The 25,935-nt window shown below is 37.8% G+C and overlaps 1 protein-coding gene across 9 annotated transcripts in view; it reads right to left on the minus strand.

Annotated features, from left to right (window-relative positions):
- RGD3 (ROOT GROWTH DEFECTIVE 3) overlaps positions 1 to 25,935 on the minus strand; it is a 90,089-nt gene that overhangs the window by 60,911 nt on the left and 3,243 nt on the right. For 6 of the 9 annotated variants that reach the window (XR_016084714.1, XM_088902291.1, XM_010256753.3 and 3 more), the window contains 5 exons: positions 20,313 to 20,556; positions 20,077 to 20,171; positions 9,752 to 9,972; positions 9,509 to 9,563; positions 5,220 to 5,301 (listed from right to left, as the gene is read on the minus strand). Coding sequence is in view for 6 of the 9 variants with exons in the window: in XM_088902291.1 (XP_088758417.1) it covers positions 5,220 to 5,301; positions 9,509 to 9,563; positions 9,752 to 9,972; positions 20,077 to 20,171; positions 20,313 to 20,361 (502 nt within the window). In the remaining 3 variants the exon portion in view is untranslated. Of the gene's footprint in view, positions 1 to 5,219; positions 5,302 to 9,508; positions 9,564 to 9,751; positions 9,973 to 20,076; positions 20,172 to 20,312; positions 20,583 to 25,935 lie in introns of all 9 variants that reach the window. The other 3 variants (XM_010256770.3, XM_088902293.1, XM_010256761.3) reach the window with 2 other exon arrangements.

A 25,935-nucleotide genomic window follows, 5' to 3' on the forward strand; every position in this document is an offset into this window, starting at 1 on the left:
ACCCGAGGAGGAATGGGTTTGCTCCAAATCTCTTTAACCGGGAATGACAGCCCAAGCAGAGTAGTAGGTTGGACTAATGTCTCGAAAAACAAAGCACAAGAGAAAGAGCCAGTTGAAGAAGGGGTCCAGATTCTGGTGTCTCCCTTACTAGGGTTCAAGAAAACATTTTCAATGATGGTTAGCAAAGATGGCATACACCCCAAATCTGTATCCCTTATTGCCCTTCTCAACCCCAGATTCCACCCAAACCTAGAAGAAGAATCAGAAGGAACCAAGAAGGAGGAAATGGGTTCATTTTTCAAATCTGACAAAGCAAACAATGATGGAAATTGGTCTTTCAGGGTAGGTCCCCAACCCAAATTTGCTCCCAGAATTTTATTCGATTACCGGAGTTCAAATCGTACCTGATCCAAGGGGAGAAAACTGGAAGCAGATCATGAATGGCTTTCCACGAGGATGCGGCAGTAGTCCTTCCCAGAATTCTAGGATCCCAGTCATTCTCATCCAGCCCATGTATGCTAGCCACAATCTTCGTCCACAATTTGTCCCTTTCCAACGGGAATCTCCACAACCATTTCCCTAATAATGCCATGCTCCTTTTCCTGATATTCCCAATCCCAAGCCCCCCTAGCTTCTTGCTCCTATTTACCACTTCCCACCTCACCCTATGGTCTTTCTTCTCCACTCCTGGTTCCCATAAAAAATCCCTCATTAATTTTTCTATCCTGTTGGGAACCTCTGTAGAAATCTTGAACACTGACATGAAGTAAATATGAAGGTTGGAAAGGGTAGACCTAATCAAGGTGATTCTCCCCCCAAGAGAAAGATAATTTTTCCTCCAAGAAGCAAGCCTTTTCTCAAATCTCTCTACTACCGGGTTCCAAAAGCTTTCATTCTTGAGGTTATCTCCTAAGGGGAGGCCCAAATAAGTGATAGGCCACTCCGAGATAACACTAACTTGGTAATGACGAACTATGATAGAAACTCTGCGGTGGCGCCAACTTGGTAAAAACAAACTAAGATAGAAATTATGTGGTGATGCTATATCGGTAAATATTTACTAAGTTGGGTCGTTGGCGTCACCTCTGCTTCTTATGTGTCTTGGAATGGTCCCAACTTGCATAGAACTTATTAGCTTCCTTCTGTGATGCATCATCCTCTCCCTATATGTACTAAGATGGGTCTTCGAAAACCAACTTTGTAAATGTTTACTCAATTGGTCTGAATTCCGTACTACATCAGAGAAGACTAGCAGGCGATTGCGCCTTGTATTTTTGGAGTTGACAAGTTGGGCACACGACTACAAATTCCTTAATGATGCGGTTCATGCCTACCCAAAAATAGTGTGATGCAATGTGGCAGTATGTTCTTAAAATATTGAGTGCCCTCCCTCTAGTGAATTGTGGTACAATTACAATAACTGAGGCAAGTGTGCTGAAGTGGATGAGAGAACCATGCGGCCCTTGTAAAAATAGAATTGGGCCTTGCATTGAGTAACCTGGTACCATTGCTGGGTTTTGGAACCATTTAGATTGAATTGCTTGCAGTTTGGGGTCTTCTTGGGTTTCTTGTTTGAGAATGTCTGGTAGTGGGTACTGCGGTTTTGAGACTAATAGAATGGAGAGCTCTTGTTTGCGATATAAGGCATCTGCTACTCTATTGGATGTGCATGCCTTATACTCGATCACGTAATCGAATCCCATGAGTTTGTAGGTCCACTTGAGTTGAGATTCTGTATGGAGTTGTTGTTCAAGCAAGTGTTTCAAACTTTGTTGGTTTGTTCTTATGATGAACTTACAACCCATTAGGTATGCTCTCCATTTTTAGACTACAAGAACAATTGCCATCAATTCTCTTTCGTATGTGAATTTGCATAATGATTGTCCATTGAGGGCTTTTCTGAAATAGGCTATTAGCTGGCCCTCTTGCATTAGAACGGCTCCTAGGCCTCTCCCAGAAGCATCACATTCAACAATAAAGGTTTTATTGAAATCTGGTAAAGCAAGTATTGGTGGTCTGGATAGAGCTTGCTTAAGTAGATTGAATGCAACTCAGATCGTCTCATTCCACAGAGAGGCCCAGAAACCCCCTTGGGCTCTTGAGATATGTAAGTTGGGGCCATGATTTGATGGCGGCTACCTTCTCCGAGTCAGCTGAGACCATGCCTTTGCTTACCACGTGGCCCAAATAATGAATCCGGGTTTTGCCAAAATCACATTTTAGATTTTTTTTGCAAATAGTTGGTGATGATGTAATGTTACTAATGTGATTTTAAGATGGTCCAAATGAGCAGTCCAGTCTGGCTATATACAAGAATATCATCAAAAAACACAAGCATTAAATGATGAAGGTATGGACGAAATACCTCATTCATGAGTGACTGAAACGTTGGCGGCGCATTTGTGAGTCCAAATGATTGGCATGTGTTCTAAACATCGTCTTGTTGACATCATCCAGGTGGACATGTACTTGATGATAATCGGATCTTAAATCCAATTTGGAGAAGATAGTGGCTAACGTGAGCTCGTCCAAGAGTTCTTCAATCAATGGTATTGGAAACCTATTCTTCACAGCAATTTTGTTTATTGCCTGATAATCAATGCAGAATTGCCAAGTATCGTCTTTTTTCTTGACAAGTAGCATCGGTGATGAACAAGGACTTGAGTTGGGTTGTATGTGTTGCTTGGATATCAGTTCAGCTACAATCTTCTCTATTTCATTTTTTTGAGAGTTCGGATACCTGTAGGGTTTTACATTTGCTGATGGGGCACCAATGTGATTGGGATTTTGTGGTTACTTTGTCTTCTATGAATACATCCTCAAATTTGCAAGGAGTGCACTAGTGATGAACAAGGACTTGAGCTAGGTTGTATGTGTTGTGTGGATATCAATTCAGCTACAATCTTCTCTATTTCATTTTTTTGAGAGTTCGGATACTTGTAGGGTCTTACATTTGCCAATGGGGCACCTGGTGCGATTGGGATTCTGTGATCACTTTGTCGTGACTGTGGCAACCCTGGGGTTCTTTGAAGACATCCACAAAGTTTGCCAAGAATCGTTGGAGTTCCATGGATATCTCTTGTTATGCTTGTCCCGGATTCAATTCTTTTAGCTTGGGACTATCCGGGCCTAGGCCCATATTCATCAAAAGATGGTATCCTTGCTATCTACAACACTTAATCATGGATTGGAGGCTTTGAGTCTGTGTTGTTGCAGGTCTTACACCTTAGAGATGGTAGTCCACACCATCTACAGAGAAGTCCATTGTCATGCGGCCCCAATCAAATACCACAATGTCTGCTCCTGAGAACTGAAAAGGGTGCAACTCAGCCTAAAGAAGATAACCTTGTACCTTCATGATGACATTTTTGCACAGACCTGAGCATGGAAGGTTATGGCCATTGGCAACCCAAATGTTGAAGGGTTGGGTCTGATACACAAATAGGCCTAATTGCTTGGATAAAATTTCAGAAATGAAATTTAATGTGCAGTCGCTATTTATCATAACAAATACGGGTTTACCCAACACTATATCTTCGACCATAATTTTTCTTGGGGAGCAGGAACCGCTCAAGGCATGTAGAGAGATCTCCGGTGAGTCTAGTCTATTCCCCTCCATGTTGTTAGGGTATGCCAGATTCTCTAGTTCTTCAGATTCATCAATTTGGATTAGATAGGCCCTCTGGATCTTGCATTTGTGTCCTGGGCCGAACTTTTGTTCGCAATTTTAGCAGAGGCCGCACTCTCGGCGTTTATACACCTCAGTCCAATAGAGCTTTTTGTAGGGGAATAATGCTTGTGAGTTATGTTCTGGAGCTGGGGATATTATGGGCTTGGACCGAATTGGTTCAATTCTGAGTGGGTTCTTGATGAGAGGAGCAAACTATGGTGGTCGTCCTATCTTTTTCCATTGGTTTAATTTTCCTTCTTGTGGTCTTGTGAGTCCCACAGCGGCCATAACAAAGGAGGGCTGCATGCACTTCACTTCGACTCTAATGTCGTCGCGCAGGCCGATGAAGCTCCCAAGCAGTGCAGTTTCCAGCCACCCCTGTACACGATTTGTAAGTTTCAAAAACTCTTGCTGGTATTCCCAAACAGTTCCCTTTTGGTGTATTTTGGGCAGGGCTTCATCATGATTTTCGAACCCTATTGGTCCAAATCTTACGCACAGAGCCTCAATGAAGTCTACCCAGGAAACTTGAGGGTGAGAACATCAAAACCATTGGAACCATACAACGGCTTCACCTTCTAAATGGAACAAAGAAACCAGAATGCGTTGGTTGTTGGGGTCGAGTGCTGGTCTGTTTGTGTTCTCGACCGGTAACTTCCTGATTGCCTTCCAGATTGTTGTCAATGGCGCCCCTCACGATCTGAACCAGTATGGCATTCAATGACTTGTTGATGTTTTGAAGGTCGGCGGTGACCTTGTACAGGTCGATCTCCATTTGATCGACCCAATCTTCCATGGAGTTGGATCATGTGCTTAGCATTGGCTCTGATACCAGCTATTGGGTTTCTGCCCAACACAAACACTGATTCGAAATAGTATAGCCTCCTAGAGAAGAAACGAGAGAAGGAAGACAGAACTGAGAGATTTCTGGGTTGAATCTAGCTTCGCTTTCTTATTGCTTTGCCAATTATTTATAGATGTACAAGTTGGTAGTTGTAACAACTTAAGAATTCAAGAATCAAGATTACCACTTGTTTCTTGCATAGCTGGTTTTAATCCATGTGCTATTTTCCTTGAGTATACTTGTTTGATAACTGGTTTACTGACTTGTTCTTCATTTCTAACACCGACTCTATGCATTTTCTTTTCTTCCTACTTGAAGCAAGAACCACATGCACAAATTGGCATGTGACTTGAGGTAAGCTACATACCTACATACAATTAAAACTTCAAATTGAACTAGTGACACGCTGATGGGACTGTAGTGGCTCTATATTAGGTGCCAATTGGACTTAGGGACTCAACCAGGGCAAAACTGATAGCAGTCTTAAATGGGCTAAGATTGGGCAAGACCCACAAACACAGGCTAATATATACGAATTTTTCTCACTTTGTACATTGTACATATTGTTTATAATATTTCACAAATTTTTTTATTACTGATCAAATATATATATACAAAAGCAAATAAATAATACATACCAAAATTCAATTAAATGCAACGAAAAAAGAAACAAGATTTTTCATAGTGGAAAGCAGTTGAACTCACCCAGACGTCGACGAAGATTCTGTTTCTGACGAGCTAACCGCTCTCCAGAGTTCTTGTTACCATCATTTGTAATATCATATTCCTGTACCATAACAGCCATTAACATATAAAAAGCAACTTGCTCATGGCAAGGTACAAGAAAGAACAAAGATATATACAGAATAAAACTTATCTTTTTAAAGAATGTAAAAACATAGCATATAGAATATCTTGGGAAACCATAACAAGTCAAAACATAAAATAATGAAATAAAGAAAAGGCATCATTAAGGTTGAAGCAGAAGAACAGTTCAAAAGTTTCCAACAAAACCTGGTTAAGAGGCACATCATATTTTTTTGGTGAGCAGAGGCATTCATTAAAACAAAGAAAACAGAGCAACATCATCCAGAACAAATTACAGGACAGAAAATAACACAAACTACACTACTCGACTAAAAGGAAACTAACAACTAAGAAAAGTCTGACGCTAGGGAGTTAGAAAGCCAAGCCAGGAAGTCTTCTCTAGGGAGCTAGAGGCACATCATATAAGCAATCAAAATGTTTGTTAACATTTTATGAAGATACAAAAGAAACTATAATTTTACAGTGTAATACACCACAAATAAGATTCCAGCAAAAGTTTCCATATTTTTTTAGAGCTAACAATCACATTATTAGGGGAAGACTTCTCCAACCTGTCAAAAACTCTGGTTTCTTTCCCTCCAAAAGCTCCAACAATTTTTACAGAGCCATTACCCATACCAGAATGCTACTAAAGCCAAGGGCAGCAAAGGTCAAAAGGTGATAATATCTTCAATGGAATGGACAGCTACCCCGAAATCAGAGAAAACAGAAGGAACCTAACAAACAAATGGTACAAGCATTCTTCCTCACTCTTGCACATGTTACATCTATCCACATCAGGAGGCCTTCAAAGTTCAAGCAAGAACAACTATTTTATGATGGAAAACTATTAAAATAAAAGCCTCTAATACTTGGAGGCTTATTTTTCCCCATGTCCAATCCAGCTTCAGTTGAATTCATTAAAACACCTAGCAAGAGCCACATAAAGTAACTTCTACTTCTTTTTCAACCACCTATTACAAATTAACCCTTCCCAACTGATCGTTCCACAATTCCAACCAAAGTAAAACCATGAATCTCTTTATTCTTGTACAATACATCCCTCTACCTTCTGCTCACCTCACTTCTTCCAGAAACTTAACTTCCTTGGTCCTCAGCTAACAGTCAAGTCAGTAACTTGCTTGAAAATTGCCTCTAACATTTTTTTTCACTGCTTGCAAATATATCTTTCCATTGAGTCTGCCACCATGTTTGCTTATCTATTTGACCAAGATGGTTTACTCCCATCTCTCTAGGAAATTCTTTTCTTTGTCATAAAGCACGTCAGTCCTGAAGGAATCATTTCCTAACCAACCTACCACAGTTTTGGTGTCTCCTTCAATCTCATTATTTTGCAAGTTAAACCTCCTAAATAACTTTAATCCTTTGTGTAAGAGTATGGTCTTATAAAAGACCATAGTAATTCAAACCTACGGCCACATGGAGAGAGTGAATTCGCAGAACGATGAAACAGTTATGCGAATTCAGAAGTGAAAGCCATGTGAATTCACTCAGTAGAACTTAGGTGATTTTAGAAGTAAATGAGACAGGACAACCGATAACAACAGGAGTTACAGCCATGTGTGGCAATAGGAAAGGGAAACCAAGTACAGTGAAAAGCACGTGACTTGGATCCTAAAGAAAGATGCCGAGAGTGTTATCGGCACACAATCCCATAAATGTGACTAACAAAAATACAAAATTGGCAACTAACTGGCGAATGTCCAGAAAGTTCCCCAAGATTCTATAAAAGACCCTGAAAAAAGGGAAGACAATCATCAGACCCTTTTTAGTTTAGCCTCAGAAAGAGGTAAATAACTTCCTTTTTCACCTTTTTCCCTGTTCTCTTTCTGTGGACATGGATTAACGTCCATCTTCTTTCAGAGATCAAGACATCTCAGATCCCGAAGAACGCTTTGCCATTCGAACCTTCAAACTCAACTCAACCAATCTCAGGCTACACGCACCTGGAGTAGAGAAAATAATTCTGCTCCTATGGAGTCTCCTTCCTCTATTGGTACCAAGTAAAAAACAAGGAAGTGCAATGAATTGTTTCTCAAGACTCCTCCTATATGAGCTTATTCTGGAGACTTCAATCATTAACAAGAAGTGCAATGAGTTGTTTCTCAAGACTCCTCCTATATGAGCTTATTCTGGAGACTTCAATCATTAACAAGGAAGTGCAATGAGTTGTTTCTCAAGACTCCTCCTATATGAGCTTATTCTGAAGACTTGAATCATTAACTTCAATATATAAAAATTGAAATTTGTCTTCCAACTTGAATCATTAAATGACAAAGTATTCTCCCAAGTGATTCAGGTCCAAAACAGTGAGAAAATAACCTCAGAGCTTAAATATTATCTCTCCTACAAGGAATAATGTTTACCTTTTTTCAATGAAGATTAAACTTACAGGTGGAAGTTGAGGGTCCAGTTGCCATAACATGGCTCACTGGCACAGCTGCAGATCCATGGTTTTTTACAATATGAGAATCATCTACTAAAAACAGAAAGAGAATACAAGGATTGGTGATAAACAATCACCAAAAAAAGAGAAAAACTCTCAATCGCTTGTCACTCCACCATACAAAACCAAAAAATCATAAAAAGAAGCTTATATAACCATCAATACAATGAAATCCCAGTTTCCAAATACAAAATAGATGTCTCCCATTCTTGCATATAAGCAAACAACCCAATTTATATTATATATAGAATAGGACTGGGTCCGCATCAGCAGTTTCTCTCCCCTTAGCATTGTGCCTCAAGACCCTCAGGAAATTTTCAGATTAAAAGTTATCTGAAAAAAAATCATGAAATATATGTAATAGAATTAGCATTTTGTGTCACATTTTTCCTTGTAAAGTGAATCGTGGAATGCTCATTAAAATGTTTTCAATTTGCGAACTCCTAAGACAATGCAACAGCTAACCCATTGGCTTATCTTTGGACCAAACAAAAAGTTGAATTTTACTCCCCAACCAGACATCTCATCTCCTCATGTTGTGGCTTTACTCCCAAAGCGCTGACCATTGTCATCCAGCCAACCAACTACCACCTTTGAGTCACCTTCCACAACAATGTTTATTAGATTTAACAATTTGCCAATTCAAAATCGTTGTAGCGCTGCTAGAATTTCTTTTCCCTTTCTGGAACCAGACTGAATCTCCCAACAGATATTCAGACCACTTCCCTACCAGAAGAAAGATATTTTGGAAATATCTTACAACAAAACTGTAGTTCTATGGATAGTGTGGGGAGAAAGAAACACAATGATATTCAAAGACAACAAAGGCGGTTCATTGTGTCCAAACTAGAGAATATTTCAAAGATTCTAGTGTGGTGACATTACTACAGTAAGGCAGCTTGTGCCTTCAACAGAACAGCATAAAGTTATTTTTGTTGCAGCATCAGGAATCCAGGAAGATCAGGATAATAGGAGACATCTTCCAGAATCACAAGCTAGAAATTTTGAACATATACATGGGTCCATAGCAAAGGAAATTCTATGCAATGCTGAGTTGCAATCCCTTCTACAAAAGCTAAGGCTAGCTAAATCGCTAGAGTGCAAATGATGGTTGCAGAAGGAAACTAGTTAATTGTTATTGGATGGTTGGAAGACTGAAAGAGATCCTTTGAGTTCACTCATGCAATAAGAGAGGCCAGATCTTTAGCATTCAATATGAACACATCATTCAGATAGGTCCAAAAACAAAGATGCAGACTTGTAGACAATGAAAACAATGAAAAAGAGTAACGACGAGGGTTTGCTAAACAAGCAGGCAGTTCTAAACTACATAAATTATTATATTAAAATCCTGGGGCTCTATCGCTCTAGGTAGGCCTGTTTTCAGTTATCTAACTCTGACCTAACTCTTTGAATTTCTCTGTTTCTTCTGTCTAAATAAAGCTCTTGTTGTCCCATTATTGGTCAACAGAGAGAACAGTTATAAGTTGGGTATCAATCAAAAATATATATTAATTCCAACTATTCAGATCCAAAAAAATAACAGCACGGAGAAACTAATTCCAAGGATATCAATACAATAGGTAACACCTTGCTACCATACACCTCAACCATAAGAAAAACATGCCTTTGGATTTTCTATTATTCCAATAAACTATTTATTACTAATCACAAAATACAAAAGCAGCTCCCAAAAGTTCAAGAAAAATAGTAATATTACCTGTCCTCCAGATGCCAACAAAGCACCAAACTCTAAAATCTTGCTGAAGTCAAAGCTGCAAAATTAAAATCAATGTACAAATAAATAAACAAAGTTGCATTAAAAATAGTTTACAGAAGACTTGTAAAGGACGGATTCATGCATAAAGGCATCATAAATAGAAAACAAATATAAACAACAAATGGAAAATACAACAGTATCCAATGAGGCAAAAGTGCATTCCAAATCAAGATCCATGATAACCTTCTGAAAGAGAGCCCTGCAACAACTTTTGGATGAAACTCTGGCCAACCCATAACCACATCATCAACAGTGCCAGAAATTCCAGCCCCTTCCATCTCTGCTTCAAGACAAGCAAATACTTCTTTCAGAGATGTATGCTTAACATTCTCTGCAATAGCCCCTACAGCACGAGCAGCAGCAACCCGTGTATCCCAGTTCTTACTACGAAGATATTGAGAAACCTAGAGTCCATAAAGACAAAATGTCAAGTCTAAAATCAATCTTTAACAATGACTTAACTTTCAAAGTTATAACATATAGGCTCAGTTTGCTTGCAGTGTTGTGCCCGGGCTTGGCGTGCAGATTTCTAGGATTAATGCGGGCCTGGGCTAGGCTGAGCCTAAGCACAAAAGCCTGGGCCCGGGCTTGGGAATTTTGTGGGTTGGGCAGGCAAGGCAAAGAATGGTCACTCCTAAGAGGGATATTTCTTTTCTAGTGAGATAAGAAACAAGATGATGTGGCCACCACTTCATATGAGAGAATTGAGATGAGAGCAAGATGGAGCAAATTTTGCATCAGTTTTTGGGATACAAAATTTTCACTGCCAGTGAGTGGAAATGAGACAAAAAGTACAAATTTTATATTGGGTAGGAGTATAAATCATAGTTACAAACAAACGAATGTAAAATTGAATTGGGTGCAAAATTTGTAGCCAGATCAGATTTGCATTACGACCAAACAAAGCCATACTGACAAATATTAAATACAAAAGCTTAAAGCTATGATGATAGTTCAATAATAGGCTAAATTAGTAGAATGAAAGCAATTACTCCGCCAATTAAATTTCGTTCCACACCTCAAGGTTAAAAATGTTGGCATCAGTGAAGAATGCAGAAATAAACATTGATATTTTATGAAATGATAAAAGAAGCACACACACAACCTTTTAAATTACTATCTGGTTCCACACTATCAGATAAACCTAGAAACAAAAGGTTAACAGACAATTATATGCACCAATCAAAAAAATAATATGTTGCAATGCTGCCATGTATTAAGAGTCAGAATCACATAATAGAATAAGTTCAAGCAAAAATTTTAGCTCATAAAAAGTTCATTCTAATAGATCAACCAAATACTTCATGTGTAAAAAGACTTTTGAGTATCTCAAAGTGGTAATCATGTCCATTAGAAGCAATAAAATCCCTACTCCACATTATTACTTGCACAAGGGTTTCTTGACTATATAGCAAGAAAAGAGAAAATGGGAGTTCATGCGGTGTATTGAATACCCCAACTCCAAAGGGCATATTTTATTAGAAGGGCAGAGAATACAATTACAAAAATCACCCTATTGAGCAATATACATATATAAGATTATACATAATTGAAGAATCCTAAAACCATAGGACAACATAAAATAAAATATTGTTTAAAATTTTGATTACAATTTTATCCCACTCCCCCTTAAACTGATGTGGGGTGAACATCAATTTGTCCACACTCCCCCTCAAACTGGACTATCCTAATACCGAAGGTTGCTTCTTGCATTTCTATGAAACAATTGAATTTCTTAGATAAACCATTCAGTTGTAGAGCAACGTGTATAAAGCAACCATCCCAATCAGCATATGAATATGCACGAAAATGAAATAAGGATGAAGAGGGAAACAATAATCCCCTCTCTGAAGCAAGAGACATCCAAATTTACAGCCCCTTCCTATCACTCTTCTAGTATCTTGCTCCTATATCAAAAAAAAAAAAACTACCATGAGAAAAGTGAACATTGTAACCATCATCAACCAATTGACCAACAGATATCAGATTACTGGCTAATTTAGGACCCCTATTGTATATAGATTTTCTCAAGAGGTAAGGTATTTATGTCCCCCCTCATAGGTTTTTTCTTGAAATTTAATAAAATTTTACAGTGCCCTCCCCTCCACCGGGGGTAAAGTTTGGGGTTTAAAAAAATAGTGGCTAATTTAGGAACCAAAAATACTGGTTTAGAGATAGACAACTTGAGAGGGTAGCAGACAGGGTCAGATTATTAGGACCAATGATAATAAGTTTATCCCCATTGGCAGTGACAATTTGATTATTCCAGAGAGCCCTGAGTCAATAATTCAAAGGGAATTCATTGGAGAATATAAGCAACAATAATTGCCAAAGAGCCCAATAGCAGAGAATGCAAATGAGATAGCTAGCTAATGAAATCATGGCCTGAACATGTTGCTCTAAGAGGCAACTAGGAATATGCGAAGTATGACCTAAAGTTGAGACTTGAGAGGGTGTTCATGAGGTACCAGAAAGAGTTGAACTTGTCTCACAATTAGTCCCATCAGAAGTGACATGATAAGCTTTAAACATTTTCTTTCCTCAAAAATACTTGGTTCTGCAGTCAGCCACCACATGATTATGATGCTTGCAATATACACAAAAAACTTTTTCGCTTGCAATTAGACGCAAGATGGACAAATTTCTTACATTCATTTTTTTTGGAAAAAGGTTGAAGTAATTTTATTCAATGAGAAAGCAGATTACAGCAAGACTCAGGCCAACTAGATCCTCCTGAGCCCAAAACATATTACAAGAACATCCATGATTTAGTACAAAGAAGGAGAGAAACATTCTGACTTTTAAACTCCTCATTCACCAACACCCAGGAGCAAATCTTCCCCACCACTTTCTGCACAATCTCATCTGGACTTTTTGATTGATTACAGAAAATTCTATTGTTTCTTTCCATCCAAATGGACCAAAGGATAGCCTGTGGAATAGTATTCCAAACAAGCCTGCATTTCTTGCTAAGACCCTCCAATCTCCAACTCATAAACAGCTCCTTCACAGACTTAGGCATAGCCCAACACACCTCTAGTTTCTTGAAGAAATGTCCCCAGATTGAAGAGGAAATCAGACAGTGATGCACAAATGATCTATAGATTCAGCACCCATGCTGCATAAAACACAGGAGGGATCAAGAATCTGAGCACCCCTTCTCTTCAAGTTGACCCTAGTTAAACATTTATTCAAAACCATTGTCCAAACCAGGAAGTTAACCTTGAAGGGACAGATGGGGTTCCAAATCTGCCTATCCGGGAAGTTCTCCTGACCTGAGCTGCACATCTTAAGGAAAAGGGATTTAACTGTGAAGCTACCATCTGCATTCCATTTCCAAGTCCATTCATCTTCCATACTCATGTCAATTCTCTGATTTTGAATCTGCCTCAACAGACCTACATACTCCTCCACTTCCCAGTCTAGTAAATTCCTCCTACATAGGGGAGTCCAAGTAAAGGAGCCCCCAGAGGTACTAATGTTATCAGCAACTGAAGAATCTTGATTCACTGCAATTTGGAACAGCCGGGGAAAAGCATCAGCCAAGGGACCTTCCTCAGACCAGGAATCCTTTCAAAACTTAATTTTATCCCCTTTTCCAACTTTAAACTTGACCCGTTCATGAAAAGAGTACTGACCTTAGAAATACCAACCCAGAGAGAGCTACCCCCAAATGAAAGGGGATCAAGAGTTTTCCAATTTCCCCAATCCACACCATACTTAGCCACAATGAGGCACCTCCACCAAGCATTTCTCTCATAAGCAAACCTCCATTTCCATTTGCTAAGAAGAGCAGCATTGAAATCTTTCTCTTTCCTAATTCCCAAACCGCCCTTCTCCTTAGGCATACACACTTGCCCCCACTTAACAATGTGAATTTTCTTCTCATCCTCCTAACCCCCCCATAAGAAGTTCCTTTGAAGCTGATCAAACCTCTTTGCAATTTTATTTGGAATTGGAAAGGGAGAAAGAAAATGTGTTGGGAAGTTGGACAGGGAGCTCTTAATCAATGTAACCCTACCACCAAAAGATAAATATTTAGCCTTCCAAAGAGCCAACCTCTTCTCCATTCTCTCAATGATTGGGCACCAGATTGAAGAAGAGGAACATTTAGCCACAAGAGGCAGCCCCAAATACTTAACCAAAAGGAGCTCCATATGGCAGGCCATTATCTGTGCACAATCCTCCAAATTTAAAACTTGACCCACTGGGATGATCTTACTTTTGCTCAGATTGACTTTGAGACCTGTAACCACTTCAAACCAACTCAGAATTCCAAGAACTGTTTCCAACTGAGGCAGAGATGCATCCACAAAGCAGAGGGTATCATCAGCAAACTGAAGAATAATAACTTTCTCTTTACCTGGAGAGATAGCAAACCCATTCCATAATCCCAATTCTACAGCCTTCTTACTAAAAAGAGTGAGGATTTCCATAACACAGATGAACAGCAAGGGTGACAGAGGATCTCCCTGTCTCAGCCCCCTAGAACTACCAAGGAAACCCGTGGATTGCCCATTAATTAGGATTGAAAATTTGGAGGTCTTAGTACAAACACTAACCCAGTTTCTCCATTTCTGGCCAAAATTCATACAATCCAAACAATTCCAATTGACACATTCATAATCCTTCTCAATGTCAAGCTTACAAACAACCCCCAGAATACCCTGTCTTCTCCTTGAGTCAATTAACTCATTAGCAACTAAAATTGAGTCTACCATCTGTTTGCCTGGAATAAATGCACTCTGATTATTTGAAATAACATTACCCATCACCCTTTCATTCTTTCTGCCAAGACTTCCGCCAAAATTTTATAGAAACTGTGAAGTAAGCTAATCGGCCTAAACTCTTTAATATTCACAGCCCCCTCAATTTTTGGAATAAGGGAGATAAAAGTGGCATTTAGACTTCTTTGTAGGGATGCATTTGTATGAAACTCCTGGAACACCTTCATCACATCCTCTTTCACAAAGTCTCAGCACTTCAGATAGAAGAGATTGGTGAAACCATCCGGCCCAGGAGATATATCACCTTCAAGCTTCTTAATTGCTGCACTGACTTCCTCTTCTGTAAAAAGCCTTTCAAGCCAAATTTTCTGGGTCTCACTCAGTTGCCTAAAGGAGAGATTGAAGGGAAATGGCCTCAGCTTCCACTTTTCCTTGTAAAGGTCTTTATAGAAAGAGGTTGCAACTGCTTTAATCTCTGAATCAGATTCACCACATCTCTCATTCCATGTCAACTTCTTAACAACTGAAACTCTAGCTCTAGCATTAGCCACTTTGTGAAAGAAATGTGTATTTTTGTCACCTACCTTTAGCCAAGTAACTTTAGCCCGTTGTCTCCATTTCAATTCCTCTTTCACCACCAATTTTTCAATGCTGTTTTTTTGCTTGAAGCCTTTTCAGCCTTAACTCTTCAGAAATAGGACCCATTTCTTCTGCTTTATCAATCTCTTCAATAATACCCAATAAAGCTTTTCTTTCAGTCCCCAACTTTAACTTATTCTCCAAGTTCCAGACTTTAATTCTTTTTTTTGATAGCCGCCATTTTTTTTGCCAGAACAAAGGAACTGGATCCCTCCACCTAAAGTTCTTCCCATACTTTCTTCATCAATGGTCTGAGAGTTTCCTCCTCATACCAAGAGTTTTCAAATTTAAAGGGAGCTTTGACCTTCTCCCTCTTCCCACAAATAAGTTGAATAGGACTGTGGTCTGAGACAGGTCTGGGTAAAGATATCTGCCTAAAGTCCGGAAAGATGTCCTCCCAATTTGAAGAAACAAGAAATCTATCCAATCTGACCGGGGTAGGGGTATCCTAGTTATTTGTCCAAGTGAACCTGTTACCTTGAATGGGAATGTCCATTAGATCCATAGTATTAATGAAATCTGCAAACTGCCTCATCGACACAGTTCTGCCACTTCTTGTATTCTTCTCTTCCACCAATAAGGTGACATTAAAATCACCCCCAATAACCCAAGGATGAGTCAAAGTCCCCCTCATATCAGCCAGTTCCTCCCAAAAACTCCTCCTAAGATTAGAAACTGTTGGACCATACACATTTGTGACTTGAACGATATTACCATCCTGCACCTTCAAGACAAGAGAGATGGAGAAATTCCCACTTCTGCAAGAAATCAAACTACAAACTAGGGGGTCCCAAAGACATAACAAGCCTCCCGCACTCCCATTGGCTCCCTTTGCCCTCCATCTTACCTGACCATCTCCCCAAATACTCCAAATAATACTAGCATCAATTTTCTCTAATTTGGTTTCTTGAATCAATACAATTCCCGAATTTGAAGCCTTTAAGGAATCACAAACCACCATTCTTCTTCTCCCCGACCTCAGCCCTCGAACATTCCAAGATTTAATATTCATTGATATGACAAAAAGAAGAGCCAACACCTCCCACTCCTAGAACTCACTCCCCCCACCCTCTCAGTTTTTCCTTGACCCCCTTACCACCCCAACACTGCTCCCAGCCTTCTCATTCAAGCCCAAGAGAGACGCATCATTTCTCTGCTCCTCTTGGAGATTGTCCCCCCTCTTTTAGCCCCCATCTTACCCCTTTCCAACAGAATTCTTTTTTCTATCTCTTCCAAGAACTTCACTGTCTCCGCTTCCATTCCCTCCATCGAGACCCCCAAAAAGCTCCCCAACCCTAGAAGTTTAGAAGAAACCCAGGAAGAGGACTTAGAAGTGTTGCTACTAGACTTACTGGCTTCATCAGTCCCAAGATTTGAATTTCCCACACTCACTATCTAGCCATTTTCTTCTCTCCTATCTATTCGCAGCATGGCTTAGCTCATTTTCCTCCGCCACTCTATGTTGATTCTGAGTATCGCTCCTAATCGCAGACTGATCTTCAACTTCCACTACTGCCAGCGGCGTCACCTCCAGCAATTGCTGGTTCATAGGGACCATGGAAAGGGAAGGTTGGTTCAGTCTTCTATGATCAGCTTTCACCTTCTCCACCATTTCAGAAGGACAAGGTTGGGGGGCCGAGTGCTCCAGGCTATCACCACCGAGCTCTACTTCAGAGGAAGAAAAAGTCTAATTCTTCGAAGTGACAAGCCCAATCCACCCATCCTGTAAACAAGGCTGAGTGATCCATGTTGGTTCAAACCGGTCCAAAGAAGAAGTTGGATCCAAGCTAGCCAGGTTGAACTGTCTTGGTCTATTTTCGGCCCATCTTGGTTCACTTGCAGCTTTAAGGTTGATTTTTCTACTAGGCTTCTGATTAGGCCAGATAAATGGGTTTAGCTGACCCGGATCTGAATCCTGGATCCGCTTTGAAACTCCCACATCTACACCATCCCCAACCTCAGAGAGAAGTCTTGCCTCATTAATTGTCGTCAGAGAGCACTCTTCCATAGGCACCACTTTTAGGTCTCTTAAGCACTCTTTTATTAAATTTTTAATATTTTCAACCAACTCACCATCTCCAAGAAGACCCATTTTCGAAATAGAGGCACTTCCCTCAAGGCCCACCCTGACTTTTGAATTTTGGCCCTCCGTTAGTATTGCGATCGAACGGTTCCTATCAGAACCTCAGGTCCAATCTTCTTCTTCTTCCTTCTCCGATGATTTCACCGACACAAATCCTCCTCCCCAGAGATTAATTGAAACAGCATGCAATGGGGAGCATTCACTGACGTCCTCTAAAACTACTGTCTTCGAGACCATCGAGTCCTCCCTCACCTTTTGAGTTCCCTCTTCTGTGAGCCTCTCCGTCTTCCACCTCCGAACTGACGGAAGGACTTCTGGCCAAATGGAAACTACGAAGAGAACTTCCCCAACAACAATCTCCACCTTCTTCAGAATCGAGCCTCCCTTCTTCACCTTCATTCGAATCCATTCGCAAGTAGCCAACTCAGAGGGAGAATCATCTAGTTCGAGAAAACCACTGCACGCATCCCCGATTGCTCTGATGACACTCGGACACCATAGAAGCAGAGGCAAGTCGAATACCCTGATCCAGATATCCTCCGACCGATCAAATTCCTCTTTCGACTCCGGATAAAAACAGCATGCGCTAGCTCCCCACCAGTCAAGAAGAAGAGGGTTCCTCCCCATTGACCATGGACCTTTTTCAAGAATCCATCGTGCAACTGCTCTGGAAGGCAGGATGAACAAGAAGAGCTCGTCCGCCAACTTCTTCACCTTCACTCCCCCCGCCTCCTTCCAGATTTGATTAGCCCAGATCTCCACCTCTTGTAAACCCACCTTCCACCCAAATCTACCAACTAAACAATCCCTTAAAAACTTCCTTCTTGCCTCCACCCCGTTCATCTCCGTAAATATCATAAGCTTGCCTTCGATAGTTTTCAGATCAGAACGTCCCAAGTCCGATCAAACTCCTGCTTTCACCGCTTTTCTGTAGGAGAAATTTGGTCTTGACCATGCCACCACGCCTTCTCTCTTGTACCAGTTCTGAGCTTCCCATCTCTTTCCTCCCCTTTGGACACCCCTAGGAAACTTGTTTTCCCTGAACTCCATTAGTATCCCCTTCCTATCCGTCAAACCCTAGACCATTACAACTTCATTAGTATACTCCTCAATCTCTGAGAATGCGATGCGTTCTATAGTGACCTAATTGTGTAGCTCAAAATGGTACATTTTTTTGAGCTTTGAAAATCACAGCATCTCGAAGAAATGGTATATTTTCTTACATTCATGGCATTCGAGGTGCAAGAAATCATGAATATCAGCTAGCTTCCCATTGTTTGTATGTGCTATAAATGCTACCTAAGCCTCCTACCCTACAAGCATAGCTTGACTATAAATTCATGTCTCTTCCCACAACTTACACATAATAGAATCCATATCATCAATAGCTCCCCTAATAAGAATATTGGTTCAAATTAACTCAAATTCAAGATGCAACTTCATAAAAATTGCATAGCCTTCCATTCATTATTGATCTTTTGAAATTTCTCATTAAATGAATGGTCACTTGTAAAATAAACCATTTCAAGCTCTATCCAAAGAGAAATAAATCCAGCATACTACTCAGTGACTTTTCTTGTCACCATGGGTGTACATAAATTTGTCATGCTCCAACTGGAATTTCTAAACAACTTGTTGGTAGACCTCTAAATATTCCAAAATTGCTTTAGTTGTCGGAAATCCTTGGAGTTGGTAAGCAATAGTTGTGTCTATAGATCCCAACAACCAAGTTATGATTTGAGCATTGCCAACCTCCCACTATCATAGTTCCAAGGCCAACTTTTTATCATGTCTAATTCTTGTTCCATCAAGTAATCTCCATAGTCCTTTCCCCTTGAAATAAAAGTTAAAGTCAAATCTCCACACTGTAGCTCATCCCATCAAAATGAACAGATACCAATTCTAACTTACCTGCCACCATTAGAACTTCTCAAAACCACAGGAAAGGGTCTCATACACCACCTAACCAATGCTAAACCCAAATGTAGGAGATCAGAACTCCTAACTCCTAAGAAGAGATATTTTTGGTTCCATGAACAAAGAGGAGGAAAAATAGGTCATCCAAGTAAAGGAAACAAGCCCTAGGCTTAAATCAGAACCCAAACCCTGCCTGATCAAGGAGAAATACAGAGGAGATCAGAACTGTCCTTGTTTAATTCTAATTTCATGCTTACTTGAAACTTGATCTTTCAGTTCCCAGAAAAGAGTAAGAAAAATAAGGAATAATATCCCTCAAAATACCTCTGATTGAACCTCCATCTGAGAATTGGTTAAGCACACTGATTCAAAACTTTGACAATACCTATTTCAAGTAGCCACTAGAGACAGAACGAGTAACCAGTACAAGAGCCTTCCCCTCTTTATACACATGTGCAGGTTAGATCTCTCATGCTTCGATACCATATTACTTGCACTAGAGTTTCATGCAATAGCAAGTAGAGAGAAAACAAGAGTTTAGGATGTGCACTCAAACGAATACCCCCACCTCCAATGGGCATGTTTTGTTAGAAGGGCAAAGCATATATTCAATTACAAAAATGCCCTATATTACTTGCACTAGAGTTTAATACTTTAAGGGCAATAGCAAGTAAAGAGAAAAGACAAGATTAGGAGATGTTTTCAAATGAATACCCCCCCCCCACCTCTAGAGGGCATGTTATCTTATAATGGCAAAGCATATATCTAATGAGAGAGAGAGAGAGACGAGAACTAGGGTGTGAATAGGACTGCCAATATAATCATTTTTAAAGAAAAAGATGGCATAGCATGGGAATCTGAAATTAAATCAGAATGACCTACACTTCAGTGGGCTTCAAATTCTGCCTGAGATCTGATTTCAGTTTTTAATTGAAACATTTTAGTCAATACAACTAAATAAATGATGAGACATGTAAATATCATGTACCATTACTAGGCTAAAGATAATCAAACTGCCAAAAAAATGGATGTTAAAGAATAACTTAAAACAATACAAAATATTAAAAAAGAATTCAACTGTGAAATCAAGTAATGCACTGGACAGATGGACAAAGACAAAAGCAACAGATAGAACATCCTACCTTCCTCAAGAGAGAGTTTAAATCCTGAGGATGCAACTTCGCAATATCCCCAATTTGACGAGCAGCTGCAAATCTTGTTGCTTGGGTTGAACCAGCTTGATTGTGACCAAGAAAGTACCAAATGCAAACATCATGAGGACAAACCAATCAAAATTTATGCCAACTTGCTAAAAAGGAAGTCTACCAACAGTAAGCATGGATATCAACTTGGTCAAATTTGGGAAGTAAAAAGATACCATCCAATAAAGTGAGTAACCGATTAAAGCGAGACGACTGTTGAGCCATGACACCTGCAAATATGCAGTGTCTCTCATCCGAACATGTAGCACAGGCAAGTGATGTATTCCTTCCGGTTCCAGTAGGCCTTAAAGTACCAAATCATCAACTTGAGTATTGGTACAAGAAAATATATATCCTTCTCAAAACAATTTTGCAAATGCAACCATATAATATGAAAGACAGGTGTAGCTTCACAGCAATCTGCATTAAAACCACATATTCAAGACCTGTATGTGGTAAAGTAATCCAAAGTGCTATATCATAAATCAAAAGCATCCATAAATAAAATTTATATACAAACTGAATATCACTCTCTGAGATATAATTTACAGAAGAAAAGGTCTTAATATGAAAAACTGACAGGAAGTAAAACAGATCAATCTGATATTCTTTATACCACATGAAAAATGAATAAGAAAATAAACCAAGAAATAGGAAGAAGTAACACCTAGCAACCATGAAGACGCCAAAAAAAACACCTATTAATTTAACAAGGATAGGAGAAAGATCAAACTGACTCCAGCTAAGGGCAACCAATGTTGTGATCAAGTAACATGAAATGTTCTAATTTCATATGAGCTAAAAGATCACTCTCAAACATCCCAATGATCCCATGAAAGAGAAGCATCCAGCTTCCTAAGACAAACATAAGAAGCAACACCTCTAGCAAGTCCAGATTTCAAAGGCATAAAATCACACTATGGTGCATAAACAAGGCCCTTACCCAATGTTGGTCCCATCCGTGGTTCACAATAGCGACGATATTTGACAAAACATCACTGATACATCCCCATTTGCTAGGTAGTGATACGAAATAGTCCAGGAATCTTTTTTTCCAAATATCCCCAATATTTTGCCAATATATCAGCAATATTTCAGAATTCATTGATAGATTATATATTTAAAGTTAAAACTTTAGAATACTATTAAAATTGTTCAATGTTTCATTAAAATCATCATAATTTTGTAAAGATATTTTCCTAAAAGATCCAGCAGGAAATTAGTAATTCGATAATTGGTTTACTACTTTGATTGATTACGAGATTATCTGCAAGCAAACTTCCAGCAAGCCCTGTTTATGAAATTCCACCTATCCATTTGTTGTGTTTTTTTTTATGAATGAATATAATTTATTAAATCAGAAATATGAGGCAATACAGTAGACCCAAGAGGAGGCATGAGTTGTTACCTCTTCTAACAAATATTACATCAAACTAAAGCAGAATTGACCAGAATTAACCAGAACTGTTTATGAAATTCCACCTATCCATTTGTTGTGTTTTTTTTTATGAATGAATATAATTTATTAAATCAGAAATATGAGGCAATACAGTAGACCCAAGAGGAAGCATGAGTTGTTACCTCTTCTAACAAATATTACATCAAACTAAAGCAGAATTGACCAGAATTAACCAGAACTAAATTACAAAGCAGCCCAAAATAAACGTTCCCTTGAGGCCCCTTGCTTAGCTAACCCATCCGCTAAGGCATTTGCTGATCTTCCCACCCAATGAAAGGTAACAGCCATGTTTTTTGTGATCCAGTTGACTTTCCTTAGCATATCTCTATGTCTCCACATAGCTGAAGCTGGTTCTGTCAGTCATCCCACAACAATCTCAGAGTCCCCTTCAAGTACCAAGTGTTGGACTCCTAATTGTTCTGCAATCTGAATACCTTGTACTGCCGCTAATAACTCAGCTCTATTGGAGTCTCCTATTCCCATGGGGCCTAAAAACAATGCTAATATTTTGCTTTCATTATCTCTCAACACCCCTCCTATCCCTGAAGGGCCTGGGTTTCCTTGGCTGCTTCCATCAAAATTCAGCTTTACCCATCCTTCAAGTGGAGGCATCCACACAACAAAATTTGGATTAGTTTTAGATATATCATAGTTAAGATACAAATTGAAAATTAACAATAGTAATAACAAGATTAAAAATAAACTTAAATATTTGTTATTCAATTATGACATCATGGGTTTCTTGGAAAAAATGGATCATTCACCCACCATCTAGATAAAAAAATAGCATTGCTTTTGGATTAGTTTTAAATTAGGGAAATTATAGTCAAAGCCGGCTGCACATTTAAAATTAGGCTACAAGTTGGTCCATAAACCAACATAACTTTGACAACCAGCTCTACATTTCAAATTATAAAAAACCCTTGCCAGGTCATCGGAGGATTATGTGGTTGTTGCCAACATGGGACTCTTAATCCATGTTGAACACAACAAAAAGCTTATACTAAAATTTCCCTTTAATGTTGGGTGATTGGAAAATTAAAAAAAAAAAGGTTTTTAGTCACTCTCTCTCTCTCTCATAATCATCTTTATCTGCTCAACGACTATGTGATTTGAAAATAAATAAAAATGGTTTTTGGTTTTTGTATTTACGTTCTCTATATCAATTTCTCTCATTATCTCTCTCTACGTATCGCTCTCCCTCAATCTCTCTCATTCTCTTTCTTGGTCGATCTCTCCTTCTCCCTTAATTTCTATCATTCTCCTTCATTTTCTCTCCCACTCCCTCTCTCATTTGTTTTATTTTCTTACACATTTATATGGTATTAATCAAATCGTATAAAAGAACATGAGACCAACTTGGTATGGTTCAAAAATTATTACACCAATTTGATAAAAATTCACAGGAAACTCTTAGCTATGAAATTTACACCAACTAGAGAACGATAGAGATTGAGGGAGAAGGATATATTGACCGAGAGGGAGAGTGGGGGAGAAGAATGAGAAAGATTGAGGGAGAACAATAGAGAAAGGTTTTGATTTGGCTACAGAACGTATCTAAGAGAGTGGGAGAGATAGAGAGAGCAGGAGATCGAGAGATGACTATGAGAGTGAGAGAGAAGGGAGGAAAATCAAGAGACAAAGGGAGTGGGAGAGAAACTGAAACCCTATTTTCGGTATAGGTTTTTTGTTGTGTCCAACATGGACTAAAAGTCCCATGTTGGCAACAGCCACATAAGCCTCCGAAGACATGACGGGGGTTTTTATAATTTGAAATGTAGAGACGGTTCCCAGAGTTTTATTGGTTTCTAGACCAACCTGCAACCTAATTTTAAATGTACAACTAATTTTGACTATAATTTTCCCTTTAAATTATATATTTCATTTACATTATATAAAATATTTTTCTTTTTACACTTAATTTTTGATTTCTAGGTTGATAGTAAATTTTGCATTACATTTCCATCATTGACAAAATTATTTCTTATGTATAAAACTTATTTTTGTTTAATATAATAAATGCACAATATTAGAGATGTACCCAATATTTTATTTTTTATAAATATATAACATTAGATATGTGCCCAAAATTTTCTCTATCTTTTTTTTTTAGTTTTGTGATTCTTTGTATTTTCTATTATTAAAGATTTTATTATTTGACTATAGCATCATTTAATTTCTAGGTAGATTTTGAATTTGGAATTCCATTTTTATCATTAATAAAAATACTTGTTACATTTCATAGTTATTTATTTTAATTTTTTATTATTTAATTATGACATTATTTATTAATCCATTTGAACCCAAATTGGCGAATTTATTGCCCACCACCAAGAGGGAAGAAAATGGTTTTGTTTTCAAATTACTTTTCAAAATATTTATTTTTATACTATTTAAATTAATATTACAGATTTAATTACAAGAATTTAATGATGAGAAAAATATATCTTATATATAGGATTTAATGAGAGAGAATAGGAAAATATTTTTATTTCCAATTGGTTTTAAATTTTACATCCATTTCCATCATTAATAAAACATTTCTTATTTATCATACTTATTATTGTTTAATATGTATGTTAAAAATGTTCCCAATTTTTTAATATAATGAATGTACAATATTAGAGATGTACCCAATATTTTATTTTTTATAAATATATAACATTAGATATGTGCCCAAAATTTTCTCTATCATTTTTTTTAGTTTTGTGATTCTTTGCATTTTCTATTATTAAAGATTTTAATTTGGAATTCCATTTTTATCATTAATAAAAATACTTGTTACATTTCATAGTTATTTATTTTAATTTTTTATTATTTAATTATGACTATTTTTTAATCCATTTGACCCCAAATGGTCGAATTTATTGCCCACCACCAGGAGGGAAGAAAATGGTTTTGTTTTCAAATTACTTTTCAAAATATTTATTTTTATACTATTAAAATTAATATTACGGATTTAATTACAAGAATTTAATGATGAGAAAAATATATCTTAAATATAGGATTTATTGAGAGAGAATAGGAAAATATTTTTATTTCCAATTGGTTTTAAATTTTACATCCATTTCCATCATTAATAAAACATTTCTTATTTAACATACTTATTATTGTTTAATATGTATGTTAAAAATGTTCCCAATTTTTTAATTTCTATTTTTTTCATTTTATCTATTTTTTAATTTTATTATTTAGTCGTGGCAACATGGATTAACCCATTTGACCCAAAATGATTTAATTTCTTACCACCACCTAGATGCAAACACTAATTTTGCTAAGTAGGTTTTAAAAGTATAAGCTTTTATGTTATTGGAATTATTAATTTATTAAGTATGGATTTAATTAATAGAACTTAATGATGAGAAGAAACAAAAATGACTTAAATATATGATTCAACGAACATGAATGCAAGTTAATAACTTAAATGTTGGATTTAATAAGAGAGAATTGAATGAATTGAATATCTTTAAATTACCTCTTTTCAACTCATTTAATATCAAGAACCAACTACCCTATTTGCCCTCATTTTTTTATCAATAAATTTAAATATAGAGGGGTAAATTTTGTCCTTAGAAAATTCTAGAAATATTCTTGAGGCCATTCGTGCTTTTTAAAGTAGTATAGAATCTATAGATATGCCTCAAGGGGCATGGCACAAAGGCAGTTTGTAGAATCAGGAATGTAATATGTTTTACATCACATTAGCTACTTGAAGTAATGCAATTGAGGAAAAAAAGAGATTATGGGTTTTATATGTTTGATTTTATTTTTAAGTTCTCATTTGAATATGCTTTATGTGTTATGTTTATGTATTTTAATTTTAGATGATAGGTTATTTTATAACATTTATTTTAAAATTTAAGTTTATATTTTTTATTAATATTATGTTTAATATTTTTTGCATTTTTTTAATTTTTTGGCATTTTTTTGAATTTTCTGACTTTTTTATTTTTGCGCCTTGCTTCAAAAAGGCGCATGTCTCGCCTTGCACCTTGCCCCTCTGGCGCAAATTGACCGCTACACTTTTTTTGCACCTTGCACTTTTAAAACACTGCCTTAAAGAGGCATGAGGTTCCACCTCTCCAAACAGAAAACACATAAACTAAAGCAAATAGATTATTTTGCATTTCAGTTAACCAGTTTATTTTGCTTCTGTTCCTTTCAGCTGGGGATGAAGCGGTCAGCTCAGTACCATCCTCCTCCCTAGGACCTACAGCATTGGAATTGAACTTACCATGCTCAGAATTGAAACCCTCCTACATCATGATGCAAAATGCCTCACCTGCAGTTACCCATCAGTTCCATCTGGATGGAGAAAAACAAAAGAATCTTTCAAAACA

The sequence above is a fragment of the Nelumbo nucifera genome, chromosome 3, assembly GCF_055504915.1.
Source record: "Nelumbo nucifera cultivar China Antique chromosome 3, China Antique-T2T, whole genome shotgun sequence".
NCBI lineage: Eukaryota > Viridiplantae > Streptophyta > Magnoliopsida > Proteales > Nelumbonaceae > Nelumbo > Nelumbo nucifera.